Below are 12,713 nucleotides of genomic sequence, written 5' to 3' on the forward strand. Positions count from 1 at the left end.
TTTAAAAGAACTCAGTAAGCCGAGATGGCCCAGTAGTAAGAACGCGTGCATTTTAACCGATGATTGCGGGTTCAAACCCAAGCAAGCACCACAGAATATTCATGTGCTTAATTTGTATTTATCATCATCTCGTGTTCGGCGGTAAAGGAAAACATCGTGAAACCTGCATTCGTCTAATTTCATAGAAATTTTGCCACATGTGCATTCCACCAACCCGCGTATGGAACAGAGTGGTGAAATATGTTCCAAACAAAGAGAGAGGATGCCTTAGCCCAGCAGTGGGAAAGTTACAGGCTGTTGTTGTTGTAGTTTATTCTGCAGAAAATTATAGAAACACACGAGTGAAAATTATAGTTTAATTTATTTAGAAAATAATACACTTCATTTCTTTGTTGCCTGAGAGAGCCTAGAGACCTCTAAATTCGGCCCTGGAGCCTTTTCCGTCAATTATTTATCATTCACAGATATCTTTGTGGATGCTTGCCGGAAACGAATACTTTACCTTAACATTTGCATTAATTTCGATATCAGAGTTATGTGACTATTTCTCAAAATTTTATTTTTATCACGACAAGGCTATTATTAATGAAATTTTGGTTGATTTTCTTTGAAATTTTGGGAGTCTAGTCTCTGAAGAACTAGTAGAAGAACCCAGAAGGATTATGTGGAAACGAGGTATTTGGTCATATTTTATTTAAAACACATTTTATTTGAAAATTCGTCGTTATTAAATCATGTACTTAATTTGTAAATAAGAAATAAGATTCTTCCATACAGCCAACCTGTTAAATATGTACAGCGTTATATACTAAATAGAACAGGAATAGTCATAACACGAAGATTCTTCTTGCTGTCTTCTTTCATCATTTGATATGCGGATATTAGAAGATGAGCCAGTGGACTCCCAGAGGCCGGGCGTTTCAATGATCTATAATAAGTTAATTGAATCATTGCTTTTTCACACATAGGCACACACGCACACATAAAAAGTCACGCCTAACCACAAGCATACACATACTACGTATGACTATGCGCATATGTGTGCGTACCAGTTTATATTATACCTAAATAATTGGAAAAATATCTTGTATAATTGGGTTACTAAACATAATGATGACTAGTTTAAAAGGGGTTAAGAGTTAGATAACCTATGTCCCTATTTATATGTTAGACCACATATTGCAAAATTTCGCGATAATCGGTTCAAAAGTTAAGACGCGAAAGTGTTACAAACATACATACATTGAATGTAATCTTGTATCTTACCTTTTGTACTAACTCCTCGAAGGCCAAATTGATTCCCTCTTGAGTTTTCGCACTGCTCTCTATAAAGAGCATTCTATGTTTCTGCGCGAACGCTTGACCAGCTTCTCTGGATACTGCGCGTGGCTACAAACAGTCTTAATGTTAACCAAACTTAAAAAAGGCCACTAATAAGCCTTTCCATTCACGAAGGTTTAAGACATCATATTACGATAGGCAGCTTAGTATTTACTACAGGAAAAAGAAACAGAACTCCACTGAAAGAAAATTATACAGTACAAAGGCAACTTATCATTGATATGGTATAAATGTTGTCTTAAATTTAAAAAAAAAAAAAAAATAACAAAAAAAAAAAATAAAAATAAAAAAAAAAAAAAATAATTAATATACGCGATTCATCCGTTATAATTAGTTTTATTTAAATGGTATAAATGTCATATTATAAGAATGCGAAGTAGGGATCTGGATGGTTATCTGCGACGATTTGAAGCCTGTAGATACAAATAAAACAGGTTGTCCCAGATACGAGAGACATCCTAGAAACCCAAAAAAGAATGATGGCCTGTGCGAAAAGGAAGACTGTGGAGATTACCTACACAAGGTCATATCAGGTCTGGTCTACTAAGACCTATTACACACTACAAGAAAATAGAGAAACAATAAATAAAAATTTTAACAAAAAGAAAAACCGACTTCAAACGAAACACTATTTTAAAACAAATGAATATGCACGAAAAAGTAATAAAAATAATTGCGTATTTAACATATTTTTTAGAGTCTTCCTAAGTTAAATGAAATGAAAAATATTAGACTACTTAAAAGTCGATTAACGATTATATCATGTAGTTATAATTATTGTTATATTTGGAGCCGGTGTCAGCCACGGTGCCCTTGCCCCAACAATCAAAAGAAAGAAGCGATACGAGCTCCTTGATTGATCCAGTATATTATTGTGTAAAAGGTAATTTGTTAAAAAACATATTTGTTAAAGTATTCTCGTATTGTTTTTTGATAGATATACTGTAGGGTTTTATTGGCTGACACCGACTCCAAATATAACAATAATTATAACTACATGATATAATCGTTAATCGACTTTTAAGTAGTCTAATATTTTTCATTTCATTTAACTTAGGAAGACTCTAAAAAATATGTTAAATACGCAATTATTTTTATTACTTTTTCGTGCATATTCATTTGTTTTAAAATAGTGTTTCGTTTGAAGTCGGTTTTTCTTTTTGTTAAAATTTTTATTTATTTTTTGATTTTAAGTGAAGCTGATGTTGACTAACTAATTTTTTTTAATATGGATAGATTAAGCGTTCCGTTTATATGAGTCAGAAACTAATTCGAGGACAATTTGAAAGGAAACTTGCGAATAAAGCAAAAATAGACTTTCGAAAATGCGGATTTAATACGTCACGCGGCGTAAACTACAAGGATCCCTCGAAAGAGCTGTAATCGAACTCAGCAAAAAAACTTTGAAAAAGACCAACTATATTTCGTACATCATATGACATCACATCACATACACAAAATTTGATTAAAGATAGTAAGAAATTCTGCCCCATATCGCACCCTAAATGCGAGCCGTATAGGAGTTCCATCACTACATAGTATAAAACAAAGTCGCTTTTTCTGTCCCTATATCTTTAAATCTACGCAACGGATTTTGATGCGGTTTTTTTTAAAAGATAGTGTGATTCAAGGGGAAGGTTTGTGTATATTAATACATGAACAATATAGTAAAGAAACACTGATAATTTTAGAAGTTTGCGATGTGATGTCGTAAATAAACAAATTTTGTAGTATATTTAGTATCAGTATTGCACCCGTGCGAAGCCGGGGTGGGTAGCTAGTTGATTATAATATTCGATTATGATAATTACATAAACATAACCACATTACGGAAGGTGACTCAAATATCCAAATAACCTATAAATAAAAGATTCGACTGAGTATCGCTAACGTGCTCCTCAGAATTGTTCCGTTCCCTTCCGTTCCGTTACTTTGTCATGGATCCTGTGCTCAGAACCTTACCAAACTTTCACCAAATTACCCTTGAAGTATATATTTTATAATAAAAAAGAATTATCAAAATTGGTTAACGTGATTTTCAGTTATTCGCCTATTTGTCGCGCATATACATAATGCAAATTTAAGACTTATGTCGTTTTCATACGGATACCATCATCGGAAAAAAATAAAAAATAAATGGGACCCCACGGGAAGCACTACCTTTCAAACAAAAAAAAAAATTATCAAAATCGGTCCACCCAGTGAAAAGTTATGAGGTAACAAACATAAAAAAAAAAAAAAAAAAAAAAAAATACAGACGAATTGATAACCTCCTCCTTTTGGAAGTCGGTTGAAAATTGCACTCACTGAACAAAATAGCTTAAAATAAAAAATACACCAGAGATTTGAACGAAAATTCCTAGAAAATTTGAAAGAGTAAATAAAAATGTAACATACCTTGTCAATTTTATTGCCAACAACTAAACAAACAATGTTTTTCTTCGTGGAATACACTTGTAACTCTTCGACCCATTCATTCAACTTTTGTAGTGTTTTTGGTTCTGACACATCATATACTAAAATAGCTCCATGTGCGTCTCTAGAACAAAATACTTCCATTAAATCCCAATCCCAAAAAAAAATACACTATCAATTTTGACCAATCAACTCACAGAAGTTCTAATAGAAGTTGTTAAGATTTAATATTAAAAAGAAAAAAAACCAATGTAAGGTATTAAAATAAAATGTTTGATTCTTGTTAAAAATAAAAGCTTTGCTTTATCTATCACTATTAAAATAATAACCCGCATTTACATGACCGTTACAGCTAGAGTACCCTAACCCAGCTTTAAGGTCTTAGGTATTGATCAAAAGAATATGCTTTGGTGGACAATTGTTATTTAAAACTTAACTTAATATTGGGCCTGGGCCTAATGTACCCATAATATGATCATAAAAGGGTGTATCACCGCAGATGATATTTAAACCCAGTACTACTATTCAACTGAAAAATGTTGCTGACATTCTATCTATCACTCCATTTGCTCATCATTTCTTCAATGGCTATTTTAACTATGAATAATGACTTAATATCAATAATTCATAAAAATTAATAATTGATTCGAAATTTCTAATTACCTGTAGAAACTGTTTGTTAATGTTCTATAACGCTCCTGTCCAGCTGTGTCCCAGATGCCAAGTTTGACCTTCAAACCATTGACGTCCATAACCTTACATTTGTAGTCAACTCCTATCGTTGCTGGGAATGATGCATTGTAGTCACCAGTTGTAAATGCCAGAATTATACTAAAATCAAAAATCGGAATTCAAGAACTTCCTTCCAATATTTTAACTTAGAAACTATTATGTTCGTAGGAACGAAGCATGAGCTTGTAATTAACCATGTAATTCCGAATATAGCTTCATTGTGTCACACTATTTTTTAACACACCCACTTAATTCACTTAATTATTTAACAAAGTAAAAAAGTACCCTACCTTTTATAATTATAACATTATACTCAATATTATACATAACAGAAACAAACGAAGAAATTGATACAAAAAGAAATTGTATTATTTGATACTCTCGTAACATATCTACATTGTAGGAATTCTGTCATCAATATATCCTTTACATATGTTGTGATGATGATGATACCATAATATGTACTCTTTGTGGTTTCCTCTGCATTAAACATAACTAGCATGTGATCCATTGACTTGGCACAATTTATTGTAGTTCATAACCATTTTCAAGAAATGCTTCATATTATTTGGTTCATATAGTCTGTTATTTAAAAAACTCTACATAATTTAGAAGATTTTATGAAATTATTATTTAAGTTTATCACAAGAACAGAACTTGATTAATTCTTACCAATATAAAAATGATAATAATATAATTTTAATACACAATTTATCAAAATTATATTATATTCATTTTCATATATTTTTGAAAAAAAATTAATTTTATAATTACTATTTTTAATTAAATTCTTAGCTTTATGTAACAATAGGAAAACCTGTAGGTACATAATATTTGTATATGACAACATGAATTGCATTAATGTACACAAAAAATTGAGACATATTATTATTGAATAATAAAAAATATTTTGCTTAGAATTATACTTAAAGAGAATACCTAACTGTAATTTAAGGTTAATTGTTTTTTTCTTCTGTGATTAAACCTAATATTGAATAATAGCCAACAAATAAAGTTAAATTAAACAAAGTTATTATAAAAAGAGATAGTTTTGCAACCAGTTATATTTAGCAAAATCTGTTGCCATGCCTCTCGTGCCTTCCATTTATCAGTTTACTTTAAATTTCAAATCTGTAAATCTATCACTTTCCATTCAAAACTTGTACGAGTCAATATAAATTACAATAGTCAAATTTTGTTGCTAAAAATACAGAGGCTTCATTAACCTTGCAAAATTAAGTCAAGGTTTGTTTGTGAAACTACAATGAATTAATTTAAATGATACGGTAGCAATATTTTTAAAAATACTATAAAATTACAAATTATATTAATGATAAAAATATGTTATATCTACTATCATATCCTCATTCAGTAATTGTATATTAATTTATCTTCCCAAAACATTCCAACCAATCCTCGGTATAAATGATATTTGTAAGCCTACAATAGTTATTAATAGAAATATTATAAACACCATCTATAAACAGCAATGTAAATTGTTAACTAAGGTAGACATTTACCAAAGCTAGGTATTAAAACTACACAAATAAAAATAATTTTAAAACCATTGGTTCTATAAATATATAACAATATCTCCTAAGTGATCTTATGATTACAAGGTTGCCAGGAAGAGATCACTAATTTAGCGATAAGGCCACCTGTTGCATTCATACAACTTTTGTTTAATTGTTTTGTATAATTTATTTTAAGTGTAGGTGCAATAAAGTATAAATAAGTAAATATCAAGGGTAATATAAAGTTAGACAAAATAGTAACAATAAATTAAATCAAATTGAAACAACCTACATCACCTACTTTTTTTTATCATATATTATTTACATTTACATTATATGTCACTATAATAACAATAAACTCAACATTATGTATATAGTACACGGAGTCCAAAGAAGTCATTTGTGATTTATCTATAATTGACAGCAATAAATTTATTTATATGATTGAGCAAGAATATTACATAAAATGATCCAAATAGCAATTAAACAAAGACTGTCTATTTCATATTATTATCAAAAGAAGGAAGGTTCTATTTTTAAATATATTTTCAAAACCAACCTAAAAACATTATATTTATAATAATAAAGAATATTTGATAATTTTATTTTATCTGTGACTTTAAATATTAGTCTGAAATATGACCAAAGCAAATTAATATTCTATAAAGGCTCAATAAATACAATCTTGGTCAATTTATAATATAAAAAAAATATATTAGGGATGCTAATTACATTTTTCATGAGTCATATAATTCTGATGAATAGCTCAAAAACTTACCTAGATTTTCCAACACCACTTTCTCCAATTACAAGAATTTTGAGTGCAGTAACGTAATCCATAGTCATACTGATTTGAAAGCAATAAAACTAACAGATTTTCAGGAACAAAATCTAGATATCGTTTCTTTGTTAAGCAATGACGGAAGTGACTCAAAATATAATGATCTAAATTACATAAATAAGCACTGGTATTAAAATTTACAAATCTTCTGTAAGGTAAGAGTTAATGTATAGTAATTTTTATAACTTTTGGAATTAATAACACGAAAAAAAAACAATATTCACAGAAACTGACGTTTAAGTTTGACGTTTTGCGTATTAGAATAATTCAATGACGTGCTTGCGTTTTGTTATTACGCTATCAGTATGTTGTCGATAGGTAAGATTATTTTAAATTATCTATTAAATATAATCTATTATTAACCGTTTTAAATATTTAAAATATAGTATAATAATATACATTATAACATTTTATAAATATTATATATAATTATAGTGAAATATCTGGACATTTCATTTTCAAGGTCAAAATTACAAATTACTGAATTATCAGTGTATTTTATTTTACTTTTACTGTAACAAGTATAAATCTTTATATATTACATTATGCTGAAATTTACAAGTGAACGTGGATGGATGAATCGAAAACTACAAAGCAAAAATACACAATAATACTGCGTACTGTTATATTATTTATTAACATCTGATGAGTGGGTGATACCTAACCAGGCGGGCTTGCAAAAAGCCCTACCATCAGGTAAAATTTTACTTGGTGAATTGTGGAATTTTAAAAAAGTTAATTTTTTTTTCAAGTTTAAAATTTGGTGCGAAATGCGGGTTATTTACGAGAAGCAATATTTGTGCATCTAATGATGGAATTTGTAAGAAGTATTATTAATTTTGATGTCTTATTGATGATGTGATGTAATCTTCTTTAGTCCTTATATGATCTGGCCGTTCTGCACAGGAGAAATAATTCTAGGTTCTAGATTTGCAATATATTTTAGTTGTAACAGCGTCGATCACTTGGGTTAAATTAGCGATAGTAAGTTAGGTAAATGACCTCTTAATATTACTTTCGAATTTTTTACCCAGGATTTTAGCAATTGTATGAGCTGTGTATAGGTTTCCATCCATCATACATGCAATGTGCAATGCAAAGTGATGTTATGAGAAAATGCACTAAAATACTATTATGTTGATATGTATGATGTTTGCAAAATTAATTTTATACATATTCGGAATTGCAGAATTAAGAAACTATTATTATCAAAATCATAAAAAAATCTATTATTGAACGTCTAAAAATACAGCAAATTTTCATTGAATGACGCCAGTTATACTTGAGACGGATGTATAGCAAGCTTGTTGAAAGATTAAACAGTAAAATAGATATTTATTTTCACGATTATAGAAAAAGTACCTGATCAAGTCAGCATAAATCAAAATATAAGCCGTTTGATGCCCATTTCTAAGCTTGCCAGGCGTACGCTATTCCTGGGACCCTTTATTCAAATTCACCCGTTCTCAGCGTTCATCGTTGAATTGAGCTTTATTATTCAATTCGAGAATAAATCTCGATTTCGCTAATGCGTCATTGAATCTCGTTGCTGTAACCCCTTTGCTAGTTCCATTGGATTTATTTAGCCAATTTCGCGATTGGTGCTCCTATTGTTTTAGTGATTTCCAGTGAAAATACTAACTATTTTTCATTGAAATGTTTTCTACATGTAAGAGACTAGTTGTTACCCGCAGTTGCAAGTGGGATTGGCAAAGCTTGGTTTATAGCAAATTTTGCCAAATTAGGTTCAACAGTTTGACGTAAAAGAGCAACAGACAATCAGGCAGACTGAGTTCCTTTCGTATTTATAATATAACTATAAGTATGTTAAAAATGCGTGATGCGTTGCCGGCCTTTAAAAAAGGAGTACGCTCTTTTCTTGAAGGTTCCCATGTCGTATAGGTTCGAAAAAACCGCCGGCGAAAGCTGGTTAGAAAATGTCTAAGAAATCGCGCTGTTGTGGATTTCATGATCAGTATAGCGAAACTAATATAAGATTCTAGAGATAAGTAGTAGTTATAGACTATTTATTTACAGGATTACACAAAATGGGATTTATCGTCGATGCTGTTTATCAAATAATAAGTAGGTATAGATGACTGATGTATTATTTTTAATAGTAATAAAATCTATACCTATAATAATGTTATAAATGCGCTAGTAACTCTGTTACCTATTTACGCTTAAACTGCTGAGCTAATGTTGTCTTAAATTTTCGCGATTATTACACGTTTAAATAAAACTAATTATAACGGATGAATCGCGTATATTAATTATTTTTAAACATCCCGACGTTTCGAGCACTTTGCAGTGTTCGTGGTCACGGGTAGACTAAGATGACATTTGTCTATTTGAAGAACAAAGGAAATATTATTAAGAAATCGTTTATTATTGAGAAATCGTTGGCGGTAGTTGTTAATAATATTTCCTTTGTTCTTCAAATAGACAAATGTCATCTTAGTCTACCCGTGACCACGAACACTGCAAAGTGCTCGAAACGTCGGGATGTTTAAAAATAATTAATATACGCGAGTCATCCGTTATAATTAGTTTTATTTAAATGCTGAGCTAAATTAAATGAAATTTGACATGGAAAAGTTTGAGTCCTCGAAAGATAATACTATAGGTTACTTTTTAAATTGGGGATTTATAAGTAGTAATTTTAGTAGACGCATAAAATCTTAGTAAAAGTGAGAATTGATTTAAAAAGTCGCCATTTTATGTATTTGTTGACTATTATTATAATGATATGGAGCATCAACCGTCTGATCGTTTAGCCGCAATCTTGGCACATTAGCATACTCGATGCACCAATTGATTTCACACCTAACTAATGCAAATTACAACAGTTACGGAACGCTTAGTTAAATTTGAAATAACTCGTATTATATATTTATTCTTGATCTTATAAGAGCAAAAAATACTGTTGTCGATGTATAAAATAAAAATAGATATTGGAATATTATATTTGTAAATGTCCACACACACACACACAAATGCATGCACTTATATACTAACAAAACACAAATGATTTCATGCACATTTATTTTTTGTTACTATTTTCTAAAAATACTTAATATGTTCGTCTTTTAAAAAAATGTGTCGTAATAAATTCATACATTACATAATATTAAAGTTATAAGTGGTACTTCTATATCATGTTATAATGTAATTCATAGCACAACGCTGTGCAAGCCCTGTTCTGGGTAGGTAGCACTAACTCATAAGATAATTCATTGCCAAACAGTAATATTTATACCCATTGCTCTGTTTCGGTTTGATGGGTGAGCAAGTCAGTGTAAGGCGCAAGGTTGGTGGGCCATTGGTGTTACGTAAGGAATGATAAATAATTATTACAGTATCAATACATGAATGGGGGGACCATTTACCAAGAGCTGACACATTTGAGCGTCCGCCTACATCATCATTACATAGTATAAAACAAAGTCACTTACCTTAAGTCTGTCTCTACGTATGCTTAGAACTTTAGAACGACGCAACGGATTTTGATGCGATTTTAATAGATAGAGTGATTCAAGAGGAAGGTTTTTGTGTATAATACATGGACAATATGGTAAAGAAACACTGATCATTTGAGATGTTTCTAATGTGATGTCGTAAATAAACAATTTGTAGAATATTCAGTATTAGTGCGAAGCCAAGGTAGGTCATTAAGATTACATAAAAAATTGGACATCAGTAAGATTATCTTTCCTCATCTATACTTATGTTTAACTTTAGTGTACAGATGTCTTCAGTTACCGTAACTGAACGTAGCTTGGAACCCGTCAAATGATATTCGTAAGTCATGGAATAAATTTCAAGACTAACTTAGCGATAAAATAATAACGTTTGAAATATAGTGTTATCTGAATATCGATTTTTATAGATAAAGGGAAGGAGGTCAGAGTAAAGCATTCAACGTATGTAGGTCTGCAGTCAATGGGGTGGGCAGACAAAACGTTTCTTTATTTCATTAGAAGTGGAACGGTATTATACGGAGCATTTGAGTGCAACGGATGCCATTCAAGAACAATGTTCTAAACAATCGCGCTTGGGGAATGAGCACAATAATTACTCGTACAATTGCGTGCTTCGAGTCTTAGAATATTAACTATTTCGAATGGCGTGTGAATGTGCAAAATTTATAACTTTCTTGTGGTTTATATAAGGTAGATTTTTCTTTTTTTTATTCTTTTTTCTATGAATAATGATATGTCCGATTTCGCACAAAGAAATTTGGCAATTCTTTTCTTTGTCGCACCGCCAAAAAATGGAACTTTTTACCAGCACACGTGTTCCCCTCGTCTTATAACCTGGGTGCCTTCAAACGAGGCGTGAAGAGGCATCCTGCGGGCCGGCATGGCGAGGGTGACTAGTGCAGCTTATTCTTGCTGTGCGTACTAGTCTTCTTCGCGTTTGGATTCCATTTCCACTTACCATCAGGTGGAGTGGAGTCATATGCCTAACCGGTTATTATAAAAAAAAAAGATGCCGTGAAACAAATTGTAGTCACGTGATTTAAATGAATACCGGTATGTTTTTTCTACAGCAAAAGAAAAAAGCAATTGTCTATATTTGTTTTAGTATATTACTAAACCAATCTATACATATAAGCAAAATTCATGTGTCTGTTTGAAGTATTAAAATAAACGCTTTTTACTAAATGAATATGTTTGCATACACGGTACACATACTAAATCTGTCTGTCTATTTGTTACGGCTAATCTCTGTAACGGTTGGGCTGATTTTATTGGGACTTTCATTGTAATAAGACTTTTTTGTTAAATCCAAACGCGGACCAAGTCGCGACACAGCTAAATAAATCTTCAACTTTACATTCCAACGAATTTTCAATATCAATAAGCCTTAATTATTCCTTTAATATATGTAAGCTACATCTATATGCAGGCGTTTAGCTGTACAAACTGATTAAGCCAAGTAAACGCGATGCGATACGACATAAGCATTCTCCTCCAAGGATAATGCTTGGGGCTTATTTTACATACTGAAATGAGAGTTCGTTCGCAGAATCATTATCCGATCTATATCTTAGTTTCCTTAATACGTTTTCTTGGAATAAATGACGTATAAACACAAATGAAGCACACTCTGCGGCTTTGCCATTAAGGATCCAGTGCTAGGTAAAAACCTTATTTACGATAAGGGCCAAGTTAGGCATTATATTCTGAAACTATTACGCGGTGAGTTACTGGATGTGTATGTGGCAGATTTATATATAATGATCGCGTTACGATATTTACTAGAACATCAAAAACTAAATGATTTATTCATACATATTAAGCACACGAAATATAAATTACGCTGTACTGTGCAAAGCCGTCTCCTATTGGTAATTAAGGTTTGGGACTTATTTTAAGAAATTCATTTATTTATTTGGCGGTAGGGCTTTGTACAAGCTCGCCTGAGTCTAAACATCAGTATGCAGTATTGTCGTGTGCCGTTTTGAAGGGAGAGTGAGCCAGTGTAACTACAGGCACAAGGGACATAGCATCTTAGTTCCCAAGGTTGGTGGCGCATTGACGATGTAAGGAATAGTTAATATTTTCTACAGCGTCATTGTCTTTGGGTGATGGTGACTACTTACCACTAGGTTGCGCATATGCTCGTCCGCCAACTTATTCCATAAAATATATAAAAAATAAAATAAAATTTACAGTTTCATCAAAATTTCCTTTTTCCTGGTCTGTCTACACCGATATCAGTGGTCATACCGTGATTTACTCACTTCAGTACTGAGTAGTTGAGATATCTGGGCCAGATTTTTATTGGTAAGGAAGGTAAGCAATCTGATCTACTATCAGGTAGTGGATATACTTGTGGCAACTTCGGCTCAAACAAGAACTTAT

At 31.4% G+C, this 12,713-nt stretch overlaps 1 protein-coding gene across 1 annotated transcript; it reads right to left on the reverse strand.

The window, feature by feature from the left end:
- Positions 1 to 225: 225 nt before the first annotated feature.
- LOC124535321 (ras-related protein Rab-18) lies at positions 226 to 7,089 on the reverse strand. Its single transcript, XM_047111507.1, has 5 exons — positions 6,781 to 7,089; positions 4,420 to 4,587; positions 3,739 to 3,880; positions 1,267 to 1,389; positions 226 to 928 (listed from the first exon to the last, which is right to left on the reverse strand). The coding sequence occupies exons 1-5, from the start codon at positions 6,846 to 6,848 to the stop codon at positions 809 to 811; spliced, it is 621 nt and encodes a 206-aa protein (XP_046967463.1). The 5' UTR covers positions 6,849 to 7,089; the 3' UTR covers positions 226 to 808.
- Positions 7,090 to 12,713: the final 5,624 nt, after the last annotated feature.

The sequence above is a fragment of the Vanessa cardui genome, chromosome 14 (assembly GCF_905220365.1).
Source record: "Vanessa cardui chromosome 14, ilVanCard2.1, whole genome shotgun sequence".
In the NCBI taxonomy this organism is placed as follows: Eukaryota; Metazoa; Arthropoda; class Insecta; order Lepidoptera; family Nymphalidae; genus Vanessa; species Vanessa cardui.

Coding starts and splice junctions, on each gene's coding strand:
- LOC124535321 (XM_047111507.1), bottom strand. CDS start 6,848: ATGACTATGGATTACGTTACTGCACTCAAAATTCTTGTAATTGGAGAA. Junction 1,390..3,738: donor TTGGCAATAAAATTGACAAG/GTATGTTACATT, acceptor GACTGTTTGTAG/CCACGCGCAGTATCCAGAGA. Junction 929..1,266: donor TCGAGGAGTTAGTACAAAAG/GTAAGATACAAG, acceptor AACTTATTATAG/ATCATTGAAACGCCCGGCCT.